Source organism: Heterostelium album (assembly GCF_000004825.1).
Source record: "Heterostelium album PN500 unplaced genomic scaffold PPL_scaffold2, whole genome shotgun sequence".
NCBI classification, from domain to species: domain Eukaryota; phylum Evosea; class Eumycetozoa; order Acytosteliales; family Acytosteliaceae; genus Heterostelium; species Heterostelium album.
In genome coordinates this window covers 212,785-235,511 of record NW_008805064.1, presented here as the reverse complement: position 1 = coordinate 235,511, position 22,727 = coordinate 212,785, and the positions used below count along the sequence as shown (strand labels likewise).

General features: G+C 30.5%; 8 protein-coding genes across 8 annotated transcripts; 2 read left to right on the top strand and 6 right to left on the bottom strand.

Annotated features, from left to right (window-relative positions):
* Positions 1–46: 46 nt before the first annotated feature.
* On the bottom strand, positions 47–5,751 carry PPL_01432 (uncharacterized protein; the record flags this gene model as incomplete). Its single annotated transcript, XM_020572440.1, has 10 exons — positions 47–462; positions 561–830; positions 887–928; positions 1,923–2,964; positions 3,048–3,699; positions 3,778–3,915; positions 4,028–4,097; positions 4,181–4,799; positions 4,876–5,010; positions 5,080–5,751. The coding sequence occupies 10 exons, from the start codon at positions 5,749–5,751 to the stop codon at positions 47–49; spliced, it is 4,056 nt and encodes a 1,351-aa protein (XP_020437583.1).
* A 65-nt stretch (positions 5,752–5,816) lies between these two features.
* Positions 5,817–7,270, bottom strand: PPL_01431 (uncharacterized protein; the record flags this gene model as incomplete). Its single annotated transcript, XM_020572439.1, has 3 exons — positions 5,817–5,842; positions 6,428–6,608; positions 6,683–7,270. 3 exons carry the CDS (start codon positions 7,268–7,270, stop codon positions 5,817–5,819), a joined length of 795 nt encoding a protein of 264 aa, XP_020437582.1.
* Positions 7,271–8,090: 820 nt separating this feature from the next.
* On the top strand, positions 8,091–9,236 carry PPL_01430 (uncharacterized protein; the record flags this gene model as incomplete). Its single annotated transcript, XM_020572438.1, has 3 exons — positions 8,091–8,725; positions 8,829–9,115; positions 9,229–9,236. The coding sequence occupies 3 exons, from the start codon at positions 8,091–8,093 to the stop codon at positions 9,234–9,236; spliced, it is 930 nt and encodes a 309-aa protein (XP_020437581.1).
* Positions 9,237–9,380: 144 nt separating this feature from the next.
* On the bottom strand, positions 9,381–10,751 carry PPL_01429 (Mucin; the record flags this gene model as incomplete). The annotated part of the gene is made up of 2 exons (XM_020572437.1): positions 9,381–10,211; positions 10,281–10,751. 2 exons carry the CDS (start codon positions 10,749–10,751, stop codon positions 9,381–9,383), a joined length of 1,302 nt encoding a protein of 433 aa, XP_020437580.1.
* Positions 10,752–11,308: 557 nt separating this feature from the next.
* Positions 11,309–15,718, bottom strand: PPL_01428 (uncharacterized protein; the record flags this gene model as incomplete). Its single annotated transcript, XM_020572436.1, has 7 exons — positions 11,309–11,355; positions 11,766–11,788; positions 12,399–12,942; positions 13,050–13,144; positions 13,218–13,413; positions 13,549–14,835; positions 14,866–15,718. 7 exons carry the CDS (start codon positions 15,716–15,718, stop codon positions 11,309–11,311), a joined length of 3,045 nt encoding a protein of 1,014 aa, XP_020437579.1.
* A 2,616-nt stretch (positions 15,719–18,334) lies between these two features.
* On the top strand, positions 18,335–20,145 carry PPL_01427 (putative importin subunit alpha B; the record flags this gene model as incomplete). The annotated part of the gene is made up of 4 exons (XM_020572435.1): positions 18,335–18,505; positions 18,624–18,720; positions 18,810–18,901; positions 18,985–20,145. The coding sequence occupies 4 exons, from the start codon at positions 18,335–18,337 to the stop codon at positions 20,143–20,145; spliced, it is 1,521 nt and encodes a 506-aa protein (XP_020437578.1).
* Positions 20,146–20,984: 839 nt separating this feature from the next.
* Positions 20,985–21,722, bottom strand: PPL_01426 (uncharacterized protein; the record flags this gene model as incomplete). The annotated part of the gene is made up of 2 exons (XM_020572434.1): positions 20,985–21,112; positions 21,236–21,722. The coding sequence occupies 2 exons, from the start codon at positions 21,720–21,722 to the stop codon at positions 20,985–20,987; spliced, it is 615 nt and encodes a 204-aa protein (XP_020437577.1).
* A 57-nt stretch (positions 21,723–21,779) lies between these two features.
* DG1074 (RNA-binding region RNP-1 domain-containing protein) lies at positions 21,780–22,596 on the bottom strand (the record flags this gene model as incomplete). The annotated part of the gene is made up of 2 exons (XM_020572433.1): positions 21,780–22,259; positions 22,417–22,596. 2 exons carry the CDS (start codon positions 22,594–22,596, stop codon positions 21,780–21,782), a joined length of 660 nt encoding a protein of 219 aa, XP_020437576.1.
* Positions 22,597–22,727: the final 131 nt, after the last annotated feature.

Here is a 22,727-nt window from a genome sequence, read left to right as displayed (position 1 = left end):
AAAAGGGTCACATAAAAAAAAAGAATGTTGAACTATTTATTTTTATTTAAGCACCATCATTTGTTACTGTTACTTTCTTGTTCATTTTGTCCTCTCTCCTTTTTTTGTGTTGTTTCAATTTTATAACAGTGAATGTTGCTATAACAAAGATTGTGATCAATCCGATAATACCACATATAACAGCAAAGATGATTGTAATATTTATATGACCTACATTTGCCCCTTCTTGCCACGGCTCTTCATTTATCACAAGATAGTCAGTATTGAATCTGAAAGATTCTTGCACAACAACACCACATCTATAATTCTCAGTGTCTTCAAACATTGGTGCGACAATCAATGAATCATTGATACTTTTTACTTTATCCTCTGGCAGAGTATTACACAACGAAACAGTAAAGTTCTTTGGATTTAGATTTGAGAAATTTCCAAATATCAACAGACTATCTTCGTTTTGTTCAACTTTAGAAATATAAGGTAATTCTGTATTTTTATCATTTTTTTTTTTATAAATATTTAAAGTTCTATATTTTCAAAAAATAAAAAATATGTTTACTTACTTCTAGTTAAATAGATTTTATCATCGATAATAGTTTCCTCTTTATATTGTATAACAATAGAGTAATTTGAATCTTGAAATACTTTTTCTATTTTACATTCAAGGGAATTTTTAGGAAATATATCTTGTTTGGTTATTTGAGAACATTCTGTCTGATTTAATAAAATATGATAATTGGAATCATCTTCAATCTCGGAATCGAGTTCAATCAAGATATAGGATACTAGAGGTTCGTTAGTATCAAATCCATAGTAACCTATTGTACTACTCACTAAATAAATTAATCAGTATTTATTTAATTTATTTTTTTTTATAAACATTATTTACATTTGGTAGCATTTATATAAGAATTTAATAAAAATACAAAGACTATAAAGTATAAATTTAATTTTAGGTAGTACATTTCTAATTTATATTTACAAAACTATTACTTTTCAATTTTTTTCGAGAAATGATGATGAATGATTGATCATTTCAATCCAATTAAATTTATCGGTGTTAAAAATGATTAAATCCATTCAAAATGGAATATGATTGGCATTGTCAAGATCCATCAATGATAGTTATAAATAATAAACATATAGTTTCTTGATTAAAATTTTAACTGTTTTTATAAAAATATTTTTTGGTTTTGACAAAGACATCCGTGTTTGTGGTTTCAGTTTTATTTTAGGTGTTTGGTGATGTAAATGTAATGTTAACTGTTGTAATCATTTAGTTAGTGTTAAAAAAATGATACAACACAAATATTATAATATATCAACAAAAAAAAAAAAAAACACAACACATTTTAATATAAATAATAGAATTCCGAGATCATATTGAAGATAAATAAATTTGGTTTTACTTACTTTTGTGTGAGTATCATTTTAGTATCATTACAATCAGGAAAGAATATAAAGAGTATTTAGAAAAGTGTTTTATGAATGATGTAAGAAAGAATGATATGATATACTACCAATATGTTTTTTGTAGTTTAATTTGTTTTGTTTTACCGTCATCTATCTCAATCAATTTTATTTTCCATAAAATAAATTAGAATAAAATGGAAAGATAAGAATGAAGAGCTCTTGAATCTAGTTAGTTTAGATTAGCTGTTTTAAATAAATAATAAACAAACAAATAATAATATTAGATTATTAAAATAAATTTTGTATTCAAACATTAATATTATCAAATTTGTAGGTTTGTTTGTTTGTTTGTTTGTTGTTTTGTTTTTTGATTTATATAAATTAAACATATTTAGTTTTTAATTTTGTAAATTGAATAGTTAGGTTGAACATGTGGAAGTTTGATTATTAATATTGCTATTGTTATTGTTATAATATAATTTTATATTTTTATTCAATCTTTCTCTCTTTACCTCTACGATCGACATGGAGGGATGGTGAGAAATCTAATTTGATACCGGGTGACATCTCTTGTCCTTTCGAGTTGTATATTTCAAAGTATTGTTGTTCTTTGATCATCTCAGAGAGTGATTCGACAATGACCTGGTCCTGAGGATGCAAATCCCATCGTTTGAAAAGTGTTTTAGGATCTGTATATCTAGTAGAGGAATGTGAGGACTGCTGCTTTGGAGATGGTTGTGAATTGTTGTTATTGATGGAATTTGATAAAATTGGAATTGGTGAAGGTGAAGGTGAAGGTGATGCCGATACAGAGTTATTAAGATTGTTATTATTGTTATTATTATTATTATTGTTTGTTTGATTCATTGAGTTATTTAGATTACTATTATTATTATTGTTGTTATGAGTATTATTGCTATTGCTATTAATATTATTATTGTTGTTATTTATACTATTACTGTTGTTGGAGATGGTAGAGGATGACGATTGAGTGAGTGCACTTGGATGGTCGCTTGGTGAGCTGCCTGTTACCGATGGAATGAGATGGTGATGCGAATTGACCATCTGTTGTTGATGTTGTTGATGTTCTTTCAGGTGTGACTCTGAAAGGGAACGAGTTGTGATTGGAACGACCGCTGGCTTCTTCCTGGCGAATGCAGATGTTGATTTGTACATGGACTGCTGTTGGAATGCACTGTCCGGTGGTGTTAAACAAACTGGCAACGAAAGAGAAGGCAGCTCAGAAGTTGAATAGTACAATTGCTGCTGTTGTTGTTGTTGCTGTTGTTTTGCCAGTAGATTAATGAGTATCGATGAACTCAGCAGAGGATGATCGCTTCTAAGCGGTTGAGGCTGTGCACAACAAACATGATAGTGTATGAAACTCTTTATGGCGATCTCAAAGAATGCCGTCTGTATATGACTGATATACAGACTCTCATTGTCATTCCAAGGTTTCTTTGTACACAATATCTCATCGATGATACCATTATTTACATTATATACAGGTCCAGTGTATTCCTCTGTATCCAAGTCGATCTTACTAACATACAACTATATATAATATTGATGTTGTAAAAGTGTGATTAGTCAAGTTATATTTATAGTACTACTACTACTTTTCCAATAATACTTACATTGACATTGGTTGGTATTTTTGATTTATCGGTTGTTCTTGGTATACCAGCAAGTTTCAACCAAGACAGGTCTGATAGTTTCAGAGAATCGGTGTGCCAAAGATCGATTGCTTCTTTCTTGTTGGTCTTTGAGTAACCCACGACAAAGATAGCGAGTGCATAGATCATCTGGAGTATCTGTGTTTTCTTTTCTTGTTGTCCGATTACAAATACAGTTCTTCCTTTCAGGAGAGAGTAGATCGCATGTTTTATCCATGGATATTTATAAACCAACTTTAACAATCCTTTACCATATAACGGTTTATTCGCACCCCACATAAAATTTGAAAACGATTCAAATTTAATTTCATTACTATTATTATTATTATTATTAGTAGTTGTTGTGTTTAGTTGTTGTAGTTGTATTTGTTGTTGTTGTTGTTGTTGATTAACTAAATTAGATGAAGGTTGTGGAATTGATGTTGAACTATTTAAAGATGTAGATGTTGTTTGTTGATTACTACTATTACCAATAAATGGTAATGAAGATGTTGAATTGGATTGTTGCTGTTGCTGTTGATTCTGTTGTGCCATTTGAGATAAGTGATTCAATGTTTTCAAATAATTATCGTTATCTGGTGGAGATAATGAAAATTCACCAAATTGATCATTCCTATTATTTCATCATAAATAACCACATATTAATAAGTAATCCAAATATAATACACTGTTTAAAAGTAATATAACTTACATTGATCCAACAGATAGATAAGAACTTAAATCGGAACCAGAATAAGAGCTCATTGTACCAACATTGATTTTAGAACGATGTAATTTAGATCTATTTATATCTTTCTTTTGTGATTTTATATAATATTGTTGTTGTTTACTAATAATAATAATAATAATAATAATAATAATAATAATAACAATGATAATAATATAAATTAATAAAAAAGTTGTTTAAATTATATATTATATTATGATATTTTTAAACATACGCTTCTTCTTCAGTAAAGAAATAATTTAAAATCGATGTTTGACCAATTGTTAATAAAGTACTTTGTGGATCTGTTTGTTAAGTAAATAGTAGAGTTGTTGTTAGATTACTAAAATTTGAAAATGTGTTGTTATAGTTAATATTATTAACATACTAAATAATTGAGAATCGATTCTATCAAACTCCATTTGAAGCGATGACTTTGAGAAGTAGTTGTAGCATTTCTCGAGTTTACGAAGGAATGACTCTGTTACTTCGGGTGTGCAGAGTTCGGTGATCGATCGCAGTGGTTTATCGAGATAGGTTGTCTTTTGTAGTGAATCCATTAGTTTCGGTTCACCGCTCAACACCAGATTCTCATTGTAATAGATGGTACCGAATGTCGACTCCAGTGCATGTGGAAGTGTACCACGTTTGAACTTGGCGCCGGTATAGTGATTGTGTCCGTGACCACTGCTACTGTGATGACTGCTGTGATGTCCATGACTGTGACCACGACTACCGCTACCATGTTGTTTCGACTGCATTCTAAATCCATTGCTATCACGATCGTTCTCACTATCATCAATATCATTGTCATTCTCATCGATTGAATCAAGATCTATTCCAAGTGGTGCACCATTGTTTGAACCATTAACACCGCCAACACCGCCATTACCTACACCTCCACCTCCACCACCACCACAGTAATTTGGATCACGAGATCTCTTCTCCTGCTCAAACAACTGTTCAATCCCTTTCATCTCTGATTTAGCATCGTTTATCAATGATATCTAAACAACATTACTATTATTAGTACTTTTGCAAACAAGATATAACAAACATGTATAATGTACAATGTATACATACATATGAATCTCTCTCTTTATCTGATATCGATTGATTCTTCTTGTATGATTCAATGGTGAAGTCTAAATCTCTCATTCTTTGTCTAAATTCAATTTCAAATGTTAAATGATTCTTTGATTTCAAAAAGTTGGTTACCTTTAAGATTATATGTTAGTTATGAATTGCTATGCTATGATTCGATATGATAAATAACAGATACAATACCCTTGAGAATTTAGCTAGGAACTTATCGAATGATTTCATTACTTTGTGTGGATCTTTGGTGAGGTAACTGAGTACCAGTGGTCTGACATAACCACGTGCATATATGTCAAACAGTGAGAAATGGTGTACGTATGCATAGAGTTCACCGCCTTCCAACTGCGATGTCAGTGTAAAGAACATCTGTGCATCTTTAGCGTAGGTGCGTAGATCGGTCTTGTTCTGAAAGTCGACAGACATGATCTTGACTACGTACTTTGAGAGGTCGAATCCCTCGTACGACGGCATGTCCGGCACGACATTCAAGTGAACCGGTCCTTTCTGCTCGCTAAACTCACTGAACACTATAAAGTCACCGCGTTTCGCTGCGAGACTACCGAGACTACCAAAGTTGTTGACTGAGGAGTGTGGTGATACCGCTGCCGTTCTTGGTGAGAGCTGTTGATGTCCACCACCACCACCGGATTGATTCAAAGTTGTTGTCTGAGGATACTGGTTGAATGAATTGTGTGGTGATTGTAGCGGTGAATTTAGAGGTGATTGAAAATTCACAGGTGTCGGCTGTATATTGTTATTGGAACGAAAAAGGTTTGTCAATGTATCCATCGGTGAGAAAGCAGCACTACTATTCGATCTTTCTTTTTCCTTCTTTCTCAAACTTCCATAAGGATCCATTATTCCTTATTTTCTCTTTCTTTTTCTCTTTCTCTTTTATTCTTTCTTTCTTTCTCTTTTATTTTCTATTCTTTATAATATAAATAAGAATCTATAAATATATATTGCTAAACTAAACAAAACTAAACTAAACTTAACAAAACAAAACAAAACAAAATACTAAACTTTTTTAATTAATATAAACTAACTTTTTACAAATAAACAATAAATAATAATAATAACAACTATTTCATATTCCTTTTTTATGATAATAAGCTATTCCACTTTGTATGTGTGATTCAAGTTGGTTTTGAAAATTTAATGGGTCTTAAAATGAAAGTTCTGGTGCTCATTCAAAAATTAATTTCAATTTTTTTATTTATTTTTAAAATCAATCAATCAATGATCATTGTTTATTTTCTTTAGATCTAAACACTGAAAGAATGAGTGTGTGTGAGTGTTTGGTTGATAGAAATAATAACTTGATGATTTAAGTTTATACTTTACTTTGCTCTTATAATAATAATAATATTGTTATAAATAATTAAATAGTTTTATAATTATTGTTTTTTTTATAAATGTTTTATAGATTTATTGTTTTTAAATTTAAATAGACTGGACCATGATGATACTATTGACTTTGAATCTTTCTTGGAGAGTGTGTTACCAATGAGTAGATACGTTGTAAAGAATATACATAGTGCTAGAAGATCGATTGTCATTCTATGACTTGACCACATCAACAGCATAAATCCAATCAATGTTGGATGTCTCATCTTTTTTAATATCTTTCCTTCTTTATTATTATTATCTTTATATTGTTGTTGTTGTTGTTGTTGTTGTTCTACATCCTCTTTATCGGTTATATAATTATATATCTATTTTATTTTAAATAATATAATTATAATTGGTAAATGATTTATCTTATCTATTTATCTATCTTTTTACTTACTTGTTTTAAACCTGTGAATTCAAATATATCGAATATTGAGATGAATTCCAAGAGAATGATTATTGTAGCTATGAATTTAATGGTGAGACAGTATGGTTTGAGATCATCGATCGTCCATACAACCAATGAATCGAGTGGTTGCCAGAATTTAATGATCACTTCAATCATAATCGATGTCGCTAGAAGGTAGAATGATCTCTGTAGACTATTGATAGCTCTAGACGATGATTGAAACAGTTGTTTCACCATGTCAGTAGCCATCAAACTATGTTGCAACATAAACAACACAATTAAAACTATATTATTTATCAATTGTTTATCTAAATCTATATTATTATCTACATTTGTAGTGTTGTTGCTATTACTTGTAGTAGTAGTTGTTTCTTTATTATTGTCATTATTATTATTTACAGCGATTGAAGTGTTATTGTTGTTGATATTAACGGTTCTCTCTGAAAACCATGATAAGAAATCAATGAGATGTATGACACTTGAAAGTGTTATCAAAAGACAAGCTATACCAGCAGTCAGAACTATACATTTTTTAATGAATATAAATATCTTTTGTATAAACATCTTCATAACCATTAATGATCAAACGTTTGATCTTCAAAAAAAAAAATAGAATTTTTACATGTTTGTAAATTTGTTTTTAAAAATTGATCTACATTTTTGTTTTTCTTTTGGTTATCAATTATTGTTTCACTTGTAAAATCTAGAATTAATTCATATTATATCATTACAATTACTATATGTTAATAGAACTCAAAATAAAAATAAGAGACAGTATCTGTTAAATCTGAATTGGAGATCAAAAATAAATATTATGATTATTAGACACTGACACATGTGAAATAGTTCTAGTTAAATGATTGTTCAAACATAACATGCACTTTCAAAAAAACTTTGTCGATACTAGTAAATATCAACTGATTTCGGTTTCTGGTCATCTTTACCACTTTCCTTCTGATCTACCAAGCTTAGTTGTTTTCTTGTTATTTTTCTTTCGACGTCTCTCCGCCTCAAATATTCTGTGGAACTATATTCTCTTCTTTGACCTGGGGATGGCTCTTTTAGTTGGCTACTGTTCAGTCAGCTCTGATTCCACTTCTCCAGCTCTGTGCTTTCAAAAGAAAAAACAGTGAAGATTGTAATTGTAAGATTGCGATTTTAACAAACTCTAAACATTTTTCAAAAAATAAAAAATAAAAAACAAATAAAAAAATAGATAATATATCTATAAAAAAGGTTTAATTGATCAATACTGAAGAATCACCGATGGTCTGCCCCACAAAAATTACGTCCAAAATTTTGGTCAGTTTTGTAAAAAAAAAAAAGTTTCATCAACCATCTTTTTTGTTAAAGTGTCATTGTTTATGTCAGTATTTACTTACACAATATAAAGAAAATGAATAGAAATATAAATTATCTATTTAAGAATGGCTATAGTTTGAATTCAGTAGTATTTCGAGGTGCTTTTCAGATTTCCAATGCATCTACGAAACCAACGACTTTATTTTCTCCACAGTTCGCACAATCGATATCGAGAATGCTGCATACATTTGGTAGTAACAAATGTAACAATAACTTAATAACAAACAATTTTGATAGTACCAACTGTGTATGTCAAATGCAACATACCGATGCACAACAACAACAACAAATATTTAAGAAAAACAATAATAACAACTCAAATAACAATAATAATAATAATAATAATAATAGTAGTAGATCATATAGTTCATCATCAAATAATAGCAATAATAACAATAGTAATAACAATAGTAATAATAATAATAATAGCGGTAATAATAACAATAATAGTGGTAATCATGATTATGCTTCAGATGCCAAGATATTGATTTTCGAAGATATTAGACCACTTAAATTCAAAGCTATTTCATTGGTTGCTTTCATTCAGATCGGTCTACTCGTTGGTGTTTACGATATGTACTTCCAAAAGGATGATGCATCAAAGTTGGAGGCATTCTTTACATTTGGTTTAGGTACTGCTTTTGTAGCTGCTACTTTTTATTTCATTAGGTATGATTATTGATTATTGTTTTAATACTATTAGAAAGAACTTGATTACTTACTTACTTTACTTTGCTTTACTTTACTTTGTTTATTATTTGTATTATTACAGACAACATGCAAGAAGATCAATTGCACAAATATATGCATTCAATAAGGGACGTGTTGTCGAGTTGGTCACCTACAATCAATTCGGTAATCCAAAGGTTACACGTACTGTGACGATCAACAAATTCAATCCAGTCAAGAAGAACGATCTCGTCAAGGTTGTCGAACCACAGAAACAGATGTTCTATCTCAAACTTCATGGTACAACAACTCACTACATGGGTGACTTGGAAAGAGCAAAAGTATTAGAACCAACACTTCTTGGAAAGATCATTCACAATAAGAATTCAAGTAAATAAAACAATAATAATAATAAAATCATATAAATAATACATATAAGTAATACAACAAATGATTTGATTCAAAATATATATATTTTTGTATTTTTATTTTTATTTTCAAAGTTATATAATATTGATTGAATAATAATATGATTGATTGATTAGAGTCGTTATTGTTATGCTTTTGATGTAAATAATAATAAATTAATGTAAAATTACATTATAATACATAAGATTAGGTATAGATAATTTAGAAAGAATGATAGCTACTACTATCATTGTTTGACGGAAAACTCTGGTTCGGTAGAGGCCAAGGTGATGAATCCCCATTGGTAGGTGGCACCTGCTTGAATGGTTTGGTTCGATGGCAAAGAATATTCAGTACCGTTGGCAACGATATTCCAGATACTGGTTGGTTGGAAATTAGAAGCAACCAAGGTCAATGAAGTAATATCTGATGTACCATTGTTGGTTACATCGACATTGTATTGGGTGGCGGTTTCATTTCCTTCAGCCCATGAGTTGGTGGCATTGAGTTTGATCGAAACACTAGGGAGAGGTGTTTGTGTTGGAGTCTCTGTTGGGATTGGAGTATCTGTGATATTTGGTGAGGAAGTTGGAGTCTCAGTTGGGATTGGAGTGTCTGTGATATTTGGTGATGAAGTTGGTGTCTCAGTTGGGATTGGAGTGTCTGTGATATTTGGTGAGGAAGTTGGTGTCTCAGTTGGGATTGGAGTGTCTGTGATATTTGGTGATGAAGTTGGTGTTTCAGTTGGTGTAACAGTTACATTTGGTGAGGAAGTTGGTGTTTCAGTTGGTGTAACAGTTACATTTGGAGATGATGTTGGTGTTTCAGTTGGAGTAACAGTTACATTTGGAGATGATGTTGGAGTCTCAGTTGGAGTTGGTGTAACAGTTACATTTGGAGATGATGTTGGTGTTTCAGTTGGTGTAACAGTTACATTTGGTGACGAGGTTGGTGTCTCGGTTGGAGTTGGAGTAACAGTTACATTTGGTGAGGATGTTGGTGTTGAAGTTGGTGTTGGAGTTGGTGTTGAACATTGTTCACCAAAGTTTGTTGCTGAACAATTCTTATTAACAGTCAACTAAAATATAAAAGTAATTTAATTAGAATACTATTATTATAAATTTAAATGTAAAATAAATATACTTACTACAAAAGTATAAGCAATATCTTCATATTCAAAGATGAAAATATCTTTTCTGAAAAGACATTCAATATCGGTAGTGTCATTTCCAAGTGTGAGCTCTCCATTTCTATCGATGCTAAACTCTGAAAAGGTAGTTGCATTGTTTACGAGGAATGGCTGAACCAAGTTGACTTGATCGTTACACTGGTAGTCGGAACTACTGAGGAACACAATATTTCCAGACTGGACGAGGGAGCTCGAGTTTAAATCGTACTTTAGGTTTCCTTTGAATGAGACTTGCGATCCATCGTCTGACAAAGCATTTCCAGAGATGGTGATACAACTTTGATTTTTAGCTTCCTCAAAGAATTGACGCAGTGGATATCTACAGAAATTCCAGCCCACTCCGTGACCACCGTGACTACCGTGTCCATTTCCTTTGCTTCCATGACTACCTTGACTTCTATCTTGATCGTCACCACCGGCCAATGCCATTCCAAAAATGGAAACCAATAATAATATGGTAATAAATATTTTCATAATTGTAATAATAAATATATATTTGAAAAGAAATAATTATATACTTTTTTTTTGATATTTGTTTATTTTGTTTTTTAATTGATTGATTGTTGAAATGAACTAAGAAATAACTTGATATTTATAGTTGTTTGATTTGTATTGCCGAATGTCATGTCAAGTAAAGTCCAGTCTAGTATTGTTCAGCAATACTCCCCCTCTGTTATTTTAAAAACGTGAATATCATAATACTATCAGATGCCATTTGGTTTCCAAATTCATGATTTTTAATGGATAAACTCGATTGTTTGTTTGATTTATTGATACGTTGAAGTTTATTATTCGACCGAAATAAATAAAAGTGATAATAAGAAAATGGGTTGACCTTTTTTTGATAACAAACACACAATTCTTAAAGGTTACCAATAACCATCGATTTTTAGATTCTTTTTAATTTGATTTAATTTCCTTTAATCATAAACACACACACAGTCAGTAATACCAATAATGTACTTTTAAAGTTTTACTCTTTATTTTCAAATATTGAAGAATGGGATTTGATCATGTTGTTCATGATGACGAACTATTATTGATTAATAGATTGATTGTTTGATTGATTGATTGATTGTCATATGCTACTTCTTCTTCTGTGTCATATCATACATCGAGAGTATATACTCTTGATAGACTTCAGTTCATCTTCTAATCACACTCACACTCACCACTCACAACACAACAAAACACAACATAACATAACACTATTACACACCACACTATACAACTTAACCTGACGATGTTTAAGTAAACACCACAAACACACACATATATGTGAGTATTAATGATAAAAAAGGAAACAAACATGATAATTATAACTTTTCCTAATAAACTCAGCTAAGCACCACACTATCTATTAACAACTCCTAGTTTGTTGCAACATTTATTTTTATTAGTTTTAGATTCTATTACTATAAACTTTGAGTTTTTATGAATAACATTGAACTTTAAAATTAACCACACTAGAATATTAAAATAATAATAAAATATTATTGTGAAAAAAAAAAAAAGTTTTTAAAGTTATTAGATTGTTGGGGTTATTTTATTATATCTTTGCTTATAAGTTTTATTTATTATACTAAAAAGTCAATATAAATATTTATTGCCCATCATTTTTAAAACAATCATATAATTATTACTGATGTTACTGAACTGATGTTTCTGCTGGTCAGAAAAACAAAGATAATCATTAAGTGAATAAATTTTTTTTTATATTTAAAAATTAAAGAAAATAAAGAAAGAAGTGTGGTTGACTTTCAATTCAACTGATTGATACTTTGTAATTATAATTATGATCACTTGACGGTCGTGATCATATATAATTTATTTTGTTTTGTTTTTTTTTTTAAACAGAGAAACATGTGAGGTTTGTTAAAGTCAATTGAATTGTCATATTAGTTTATTATTATTAAAAATAAATTTAAAACTCATTTGTGAACAGAGAGATATGTTCCGGTAAAAAAAATGATGGTGTAATGTTGAGTTTGAAGTTGCCAATTTAGTTGTAACCAAAAAAAAAAAAATTAAAAATTAAAAAAAGTTGACTATTATTATAAATTATTCTTAAATTACAATCCTAAACCAAGACGATCTTTTCTGACTACAGCCTGCAAAGGAGTGTCCAAACCTTGACCTGAAGCTCCCAATCCACCACCTGACCAACCCATTTTCTTTAGTAAGAGATTACCGACATTGGTGTCGGGTATGGGTGCACGATGCTGATCGACCACATCTCCATGTTGAAGTTTTGGTGATTTGGTGGCGTTGTTGTTGCTATTGTTATGATGGTTGGATTTGGGTGAAGTCTTTAATTTGTTTGGTCCTCTCTGATGCTTCTTTGATTGTCCAGGGCTGATCTTACCCTTGCGGTTGTAGAGCACTGTCTTTTCATGCTTGTTCGCCTTCTTTCCACTTCCACCCGACGATGACATTGGTGATTGGAAGAAACCACTGTTGTTTGGTGAGGTGGATGGCGACGACATCACATTATCATACGAATTCAACAGAGTTGCATTCATATAGTTTGTGAGTGCCGATTCAATATATCGTTCCTTCTTACGAATGGATGGTTTCTTTGTGACCGTATGAATAATAATAAATATAATCTTTCTTTCCTCTGTTTAATTGAAAAGTTGAATTGTTAATAAAAATCAATAAACCAGAGAAGTAACATATTGTTACTTTTTGTACTTTAAGCCTATAAAGTTATGTTATGTTACTTACTAATCTTTTTTACACATTCGAAAATACCATATTGTCTTGTTAGGTATTCTACTTGATTCATTGATACTTTTGACATTGGCCAGAGTGGCAACTCACTGTGTGAAAAGAAAACAGTTGGTTAATGAAAAACAAGATTGTAAGTCGGAAAAAACATCATTGTATACTTACTGTGAATAGTTATTTAAAATTAAATTATCTAATAGAGTGGCAATCGAAGAGAGTTGTTTAGATGAATAGCTTGAGAAAGTGAGTCCACGATCACACAACAGCTCGATCTCCTGTCTCAACTGAGTAGTACAGCAATCCTTCAAACACTCAACAATAATTGGATTCAATGTTGGTTTTGGTGGAATTATACGTGAATCTAATTAAATTATAATAGTAAATAATAAATAATAATAAACAAATATAGATATTGAATAGATAAATATAGATATATACAAAATATATACAAATAATAACGAGAAAGAGAGATATGAAATTGTTTATGATTAATAACCTCTTATTCTAATCGAACCAGATGAACTCAATAATAATCTATGGTTATGATTATTGAAAGGTTCATCTTTGATGGTGGTGGTGGTGGTGGTGGTGGTTGTTGATGTTGTTGGAGTGTAAGTGTTGAGATTGTTACCTGGCTTTCTTATGAATGGTTCAAAGTTGTCGACATCGATCAACTCTGGTGTCTTGTTGGCAACCTTTGATGGCAGGTTGATGGATGAACCGTGTACCTTGCGAATCCAATCGGCAAATGATCCTTTTCTCTCTGCCTCTGGGTCTTCCTCTTCCTCGGACTCCGAGGAGATATCGACTATGTTGTCGTCGTCAGAGACATCGATGACCTGGTGGTCGTCCGGCTTCATATAGCAATTCAAACTGTTATAGGTGAAAGCTGGCGGTGTCTTTTGTTTGGGTGGAGTCTGTTGCTTGAACGGATTGGTAAAGAAACAACTCTCGTCACCCGATGGCTCCGATCCATTGACATAGCACGACACGATTCTGTCGTCGTCCTCCGACTCTGATGAAGATGAATCGTCTACATCATGATAGACATGTGATGATGATGATGAATTCGAATATGAATGCATTGGCATCGAAATTGGTGCTGGTGAATGATAATAACTCGGAATACCATGAATATTATTACTACTACCATTACTATTATTAAAACCATGCAAACTATGTAAACTATGTAAACTATGTAAACTACTATTATTATTATTATTACTTATTCCGTGTAAACTATGTAAACTACTACTATTATTATTATTAAAACCATGTAAATTATGTAAACTATGTAAAGCACTATTGTTATTGTTATTATTATTGTTGTTGTTAAATCCGTGTAAATTATGTAATGAATGTAAATTGATATTATTATTATTGTTGCTGCTGTTGTTCAAGTTTGTTGTAGTTTTAATGGTTTCATTCGATTTCTCCAAGTCGGTATCATAGCAATCACTCTCACCAGCCATTATACAATCACTTTCATCAGCATACTCCTCTTGGTTATCGTAACCAACTACGGCATCACGTGACTCGTTTGAAGAATCGATGTTCGGAACTACCTGTCTTTCTTGTTCGTCCTCATCTTCCTCCTCTATTATATCCTCCTCTTGCTCCTCACTCGATGAAGACAAAACAATGACATCGTTTATCAATTGGAAAGATACCTTCTTTTCCAGTGGATAAGGTCTTGCTCTAACAGAGTTATTTGGTGTAGATGGTGAAGTCGTTGTCGTTGAAGCAGCAGTATTTGGTATTGAAGATGATGAAGCATTCAAATCTACATTCTTAACCATCATCTCACTATTACCATTATCTTTTTGTTGTTGTTTTACAACATCTACTTCTCCTCCTTTTTGTTGTTGTTGCTCTTCTTCTAACTCTTCATCGTTATTAAGTAAACCTGCCTTTTTAAATGAAAGTAATTTTGAAGGAGTAACAACAGGTGTTGGAGTGTTTGATTGTTGCTGAGATTGTTGTTGTTGTTTTTTATGCTTCAACTTATTGGATGATTGGTTTCTTCTCTTCAATCTACAGTTCTTCTTGTAGGACATTGCTTCGAGATCGAGGTCGATTTCGTCGTCGTCGTCAAACTCGTCCGATGTATCACTGACAAGATTACCAGTGGAGTAAACATTGATCAATTGTTGCTGAGGTGGTGATGATGATTGTTGTTGTTGCTGTTGTGGTTGTTGTGGTTGTTGTACTTTGTGTTTCTTTCGTCCCTTTCTCGACTTTATTGAACTGTAAATATAATCCAAATCCTCACCAAACTTCATTGAATCTAAAATCTCGTTTTCCTTGTCTGGATCAGAGACGTCCATGTGCTTGATATAGTCGAGTAGTAACTCCTCGTCTTCGTCGGCGGCAATGGCGCGCTCAAGAGCACTGAGTAGCGATGCATGTTTGATTTTATCTTTCGATGGAGTGTCGTCGTGACACAACAGAATCGTATCGGCATTATTCAAGTTTGCTCTCGCTCTCGCTCTATTTCTCAATGTTTTATCTTTCTTCTTATTTCGCTTATGTTGTGAAGCTTGTGAAGGTGATGCCTGTTGCTGCTGTGCTTGTTGTTGCTGCTGTTGTTGTTGTTGTTCATTCTTTTGTGATTTCTTACTACCTGACTTGATTGGTAATACAATTCCATCAATGACAATTTCCATATTTTAGATTATTATATTACGCTATTATAAACAAAAAAACAACTAAAAATAAACTATAAATATATATTAAATTAAAAAAAAAATGAAATATTTACAAAAAAACTATTATATATATTATTATTTGTTATATTTAAATAATACTAATATATTTTAACATTAATAACTTTATAAAATTATTATTAAAAAAAATGACTATGATCGATATTAAATGAATCTTGATCTATATATATATATTGAATTAAATCGATAATTCAAACTAAACTTTACTATAAAAATATAAAATAAACTAAACTAAATAAATATTTAAAAATCAAAGATTATTATTTTAAATTATTAAAATTTATTATAAAGTTTGATTTATAAACAGTAATATATTAAAAATATATTTATAATTACGGCAGCTGTTTATTATTATTATTATTATTATTATAATATTTATTTATTTGTAGTTTTTGTTTTGTTGTTGTTGATAAGATGATGCAAACAAAATATTTATATAAATATACTGTATCTGAGAAGAACTGGTGTGTGTGGTTTGTGTAGTGAAAAACAACAAAAACAAGAAAAACAAGAAATTTGTAATAATGAAACAAACAAAGAACAAGAATATATTTATATAAATTGTTGTATGAAAAAAAAAATTGATAATTAAATTAATTTTTTGAAATTATTCAATTTTTTTAACTGACTCTCCCTGGTTTGTGTTCTCAAATTTTTTTAATTAATAATTTTTTTTAATTTTTTAAAAAAACAAAAGAATAATTTGGAAGATAGAATAAAGAAAAATCTTCTTGAATTTGTTTAATATTTGAGTGGTGGTGCGATGTTCATAGGCATCGCGGTTTTAAAACATAAATAGATTAACTTAAGTGAATAGTCGTCGTCATCATCATATCATATCACTTGAAATCAACTTCAAAATTGAAAGTAACGAAAAAACAAACTAGTTAAATAATTAATTTGTTTTTTTAATGTAAAAAAAAAAATCAAAAAAGGTTGTTTAAAAATTAAGACAAGAAAAGACAAGATAAAGACAAGTGATAATCTAGTCTTGTTAACAAAAGCAAAGAATCAAATCTGTTTTTTTTTAAAAGTTTTACAATTATTTTTGTGGCTATCATCAAAAGATAATGAGAAGTTGTTTGTTTGCTGATGTTGATGTTGTTGCCAAAAAGTTTATAGATTATATATATTATTAGTAAAAAAATTTATAAATTGGTCAGAAGAAAGAAAATACATCAATGAATTGGTGATTTAATCTTCTTTCTGCAGAACAACAAACAAAGAGTACAAGATGCGATTTAAACTATTAAGGTTGAAACTTTGAAATTAAATTCAATTGAATTTTTTTTTTTTTTGAAAAGAACTTCAAAAATATTCGTTTTTCACTATTCCTTCCTTTGTAAAAAAAAACCCTTTTTTTTTTTTTCTTTTTATTTTTAATAATTATTTTTAAACTCTTAGTTTATTTATTTTAATATAGTTATAATAACAATTTAGGTAAGTTTAAAGCGACACTATCATATTTTATATCATTCGTATCATTATTATATATTTTTATTGGTTTTGTTGGTATTTAATTTAAAAGAAAAAAAAAGTTTAAAAACTAGAATAAATTATAACATTGTTGCAATATCTAAAAAATATCTTTATATTATATGAACAATTGTGTAGTAAAGTTGTTGGTAAACGAATTCGTTTGGATATTTAGTAGTTAGACAGAAACTTCTGCCTTACACGATTGTGTTTTATTTTATTTTATTTTTTTATTTTATTTTTTACATTTTTTCACAAAACTTACAATATATTTTTGTTATAATAAAAAAAATAACAACAATATAATAACAATAATAATAATACAACAGCGATTCGTATCGAGTTAGATTAGTCGATAGTTAAAAACAAAACAAAACAAGATTAATTAATTAATTATAAGCATTATCATATTAAAAGATTTTTAGTTTTTTTAGTTTTTTTTTAGTAAGTAAGCTTAATTTCTTTTTGATAAGCGTGTATCTATTATTCTCATTTACACGCTTTCCTTCCTTTCAATCGATCAACCAACCAAATATTAAACACCAATTATTATTTTTTTTTAATTTTTTTGTTGCTGTTGTGTAACAACCAAACACGAGCTCGCTTTTCTCAATCTCACTTTCACATATTCTCCATATACAATTGTGTATTGAGTACTACGGTAGTATCAATTGATCTATCTATCTATCAAATCTTAATCGTGTTTCCTCAACATCATATCAAAACATACATATTATTTATTATCATTTAATTTTTGTATTTTTTTGTTTTTTAATTTTTATTTCTTTTTTTTTATTTTATTTTATTATTATTTTTTGATTTCCTCACAGCACACACCCATTTATTCTCAATAAATAAATAATTATAATAAAAAAAAATAAAATCAAAAATCAATTTAATTAATTTTACTAACTTTTTATAAAAATATTATTGTTATATTATTATTATTATCAAAATTTATTATTATTATAGTTTCAATTAAAATATATATTTATAATTCAAAAAAATATTAAAAAACAAAACAAAACAAATAGTTAGTTAGAGTTAGATAGATATCAAAATTAAAAGTAATAATCAAAAATGTTGAGATCAAAGCAAGAACAAAGAAAGAGTCAATACAAAAAGATTATAGATGCTGATGATGCTCGTCGTAAGAGAGAGGAGGTAGCACTCTCCATCAGAAAGAACAAGAGAGAAGACAGTTTAGCAAAGAAGAGAAATATTAAATCAGATCCATCTCTAAATCAAAGAGTAAGATAAGAAAGAATACAAATAGCAATCGACACAATCGACAACAACAACAACAACGACAACAAACAAGTAACTTACATAACTTCTCTCTCTATCTATCTATCTATATCTATTTTAGTTGGAAAACCTTCCAGCAATGGTCAGTGGATTACAATCACAAAACTATGATCAAATTCTTCAATCTACAATTGCATTCAGAAAGCTTCTTTCCATTGGTAAGATTAATCTATCAAACAAACAAACAATCAATCAATTATAAGCAAAGCATTAAAAATTAACATTGTCTATTTATATGTTTAAACAGAGAGATCTCCACCAATTCAAGAAGTCATTGAAACTGGTGTAGTACCATTGTTTGTCCAATTTTTATCACAAAACGAATTCCCACAATTACAAGTAAGTACTACACAATATTAACATTAGCTAGTAGTTAAAAACTAAAACTTAGACTAATGATGTTTTATAATATTTTATTATAGTTTGAAGCAGCTTGGGCATTGACAAATATTGCATCTGGTTCAGCTACACAGACTAAAGTTGTTATTGAAAATGGAGCAGTCAACGTTTTTGTTATCTTGTTGAATTCGCCAAATGACGACGTCAGAGAGCAAGCTGTTTGGGCATTGGGTAACATTGCTGGTGATTCAGTGGAATGCAGAGATATGGTATTGAATGCAGGTGCTCTTCCACCATTGTTGAATCAATTGGTCGGTCAACCAAAACTCAGTATGATTCGTAATGCCACCTGGACATTGTCGAACTTCTGTCGTGGTAAGCCAGCCCCACAATTTGACACTGTCAGATTCGCCTTGCCAGCACTCTCGCATTTGATCTTCAACAACGACGAGGAAGTTCTCATCGATGCCTGTTGGGCACTCAGCTACCTCTCGGACGGTCCAAACGAGAAGATCCAAGCCGTCTTGGATGCCGGTGTCTGTCGTCGTATGGTCGAGCTCTTGGAGCACCCATCGTGTGCCGTCCAAACACCAGCCTTGAGAACCGTCGGTAACATCGTTACCGGTGACGACATGCAGACCCAAGTCGTCCTCAACGTATACGCCCTGCCATGTCTACAGAGATTGTTGATGAGCACCAAGAAGGCCATCAAGAAGGAGGCATGCTGGACCATCTCCAACATCACCGCCGGTAACAAGTCACAGATTCAAGAGGTCATCGACAACAACATCATCCCATCGTTGATCAACTTGCTCAGCAACGCCGAGTTTGAAATCAAGAAGGAAGCTGCCTGGGCCATCAGTAACGCCACCAGCGGTGGAACTGCCCAACAGATTGAATATTTAGTCAGACAAGGATGCATTAAGCCACTCTGTGATCTTTTGAGCTGCAATGAAGTCCGTATTATCAACGTCGCATTGGAGGGTATCGAGAATATTTTGGCCAACGGTAAGCGTGAGAACGGTTCCAACCTTTACTACCCATACGTCGAAGAGGCCGACGGTGTCCACAAGATCATCGAACTCCAGAGTCACAAGATCAAAGAGACCTTTGACAAAGCCACACGTATCTGCCACAACTACTTTGACGAGGACACACAAGAGGTCACCGGTTTGGTTCCAGAGACTACCAACTCTGGTAACTCATTCTCATTCCAAGGTGTACAATCAAACTTTGGTCTCTAAAAAAAAAAAACAAAAAAAAAACAAAACAAAAACACAAAAACAATCAACAACAACAACATCACATTGCTGCCACACATACACCTGTTGCTTGTCGCTGTTAATCATTCAATCAACACATTGACTTCACACCCTTCAGATCATGTTAACATCATCATCACCGCCGCCACTACACTGCCAACTCCTTTAATCGCTTTCTTCTATCTCTCCCAATTTCCTTTTATTTTTTCCTCATTTCACATATCATTATATATCTATATATATCTTTATATAATAATTGGATTTAGATGAAAACAACAATCATATTTATATACATATATAATCCCATGTAATCAAAAACTACATATAATTTGCTCTCAAGTTTTTTCCTTTCTTTCCACACGTTCTATCCACTTTTCCTTCTAATCTATCCTCTTTTCCTCACTACTCTATCGACAAAAGAAAAAACTATTACTACTACTTTAATAATGCTCGCCCGCCACTACAGTTGTTTGTGTTACCATAAACAAACACAAACAATCAAGACCGACTTTACTTTATGACATTACTACTATAACTAAACTCACTTTTACAAAAATCAAAATATTTCTCTAACTTTTTTTTTTATTTATTTTATTTAACGCTTATACAACTTTACTTTTGAATTTGTTTAAATACTTTACTTACTTACTGACTGACTAGACTTACCTGACTAACAAACTAAACTAACTAACTAACTGACTTGACTTGACACTTTAAAAATCTGACCCTTTACTTCTTGTCTCAAAAAAAAACAAAAAAAAAAAACAAACATTGTAATTTTACTCTTATTACTTTCTAAAAACATTGTTTATTAGTTTACTCTATGATAAGTTTTCATAGCTTGTGATACTTCTCCTCAGGGAATCTTTTATAATGTTATTATTATTGTTATTAATGTTGTTCATATCTTCTGATGATATATTATTGTTATTTGTTGTATTACCAAAATCTATATTATTATTATTAACCTCTTTGTTGGAATCTAGTTTAAGAGACAAGGTAAGTAATTAATTCAAGTTTAGATAGTTAGTATAAATAAAGTATTTAGTTTTTATCACAATGATTTACTCACTTATATCATTGATATTATCGCTTCTATTGATTCTTTCAAATGAAGAAAAAGACGTTGGTGATGACGATGTTGATAAAGAAGAAGAAGAAGATGAAGATAAAGGGTTTTGCAGTTGATTAACTTCTGATTTATTATAAGTTTCTACCTCACCATATTCTTTGTTTTGATCATTATTATTATTATTGTTGTTATCTCCTGGTGTTGTTTGGTGTAGAGGATGAGGAGGAGAGTTTCCACCAGAACTATGAGGTTTATTATATTGTGGAATATTATGATTTAAATAAGGTTGCTGTTGTAGATGCTGATATAGATTAACATTATTATTATTGTTGTTATTGTTATTGTTATGATGTTGATGATTACTCTTTGAATGTGAAACTTTTACAGTTTGTCCATCTATAACACCGCAATTCATTGATTGAATAGATTTATGAATTGCTTCCTGCTCTGTAAAGTTAATAAAAGCAAACCTAGTAAATGTATTCATTTAAATTAGTTAAATTGGACTATCAATAGTTGTTGTTGTTGTTTGTATTAATCTTAATTAAGTAATAATATCATACCCTCTTTGTGGGAATAGTTTGATTGATTTTATATTTCCATATTGCTTAAAGACTTGTTTGATTGTTTCTTCAGAGGTTGTTGGTGCCAAATCACCTACATATATAGAATAGAGTTGATCATAGTTTTGATGATTATTTCTATATTCTTGGCCACCACCACCATTATTATTATAATTATTGTTATTTTGATATGATGATCTAAAGTTGTTATTATTCAATCCTGTGTTATGTACTTGATTAACATTGGTAATGTTATAGTTATTGTTGTTATTATTAATTTCTTTGTTGTTATTGTTACTACTGTTATTGTTATTGTTGTTGCCAGCATTGTCATTACATTCACCATCTTCAAAATCATTCTGACCACCATCACTCTTTTGTCTTTTCAACTCTGGTTTGTTCTTGTTGATTGTAGGTCGTTTGAATCCAGTTGACTTTGTCTCTGTGGTTTGATCAATGTTCTATTGTTATTTAAAGTAATGTTAAATAACGTTAGCGATATATATTCTAAAATAATAATAATAATAAGATAACAAAACAAGTTCAAAAAAAAAAAGGTCAAATTATTTATAGACATGACAGTCCTATCATCTTCATTCAAATTTGATTTGATTTTACCTTTGTCAACAACAATTTAGCTTCAATCAATTTCTTTCTATTCTCTTCAGCACTCTTATCTTTCTCTTGTTTCTCGATTTCAAGTTGTCTCTTTTTGATTGATTCATACTTTTCTTTCAGCGACTTCTCTTTATCATCCAAACTAGTAGTACTGCTGTTTGCTTTTTTGCTGCTACTCATTTTGTTTTTTTTTTTGTTTTTTTTTTGATTTTCAAACGAACAAGGTTGAATAACTAACTACCTAACTTCAATCTATTTCTTTCTTTCTTTCTTTCTAGACTAGATGTTATGAATTTCATACAAATAGATAA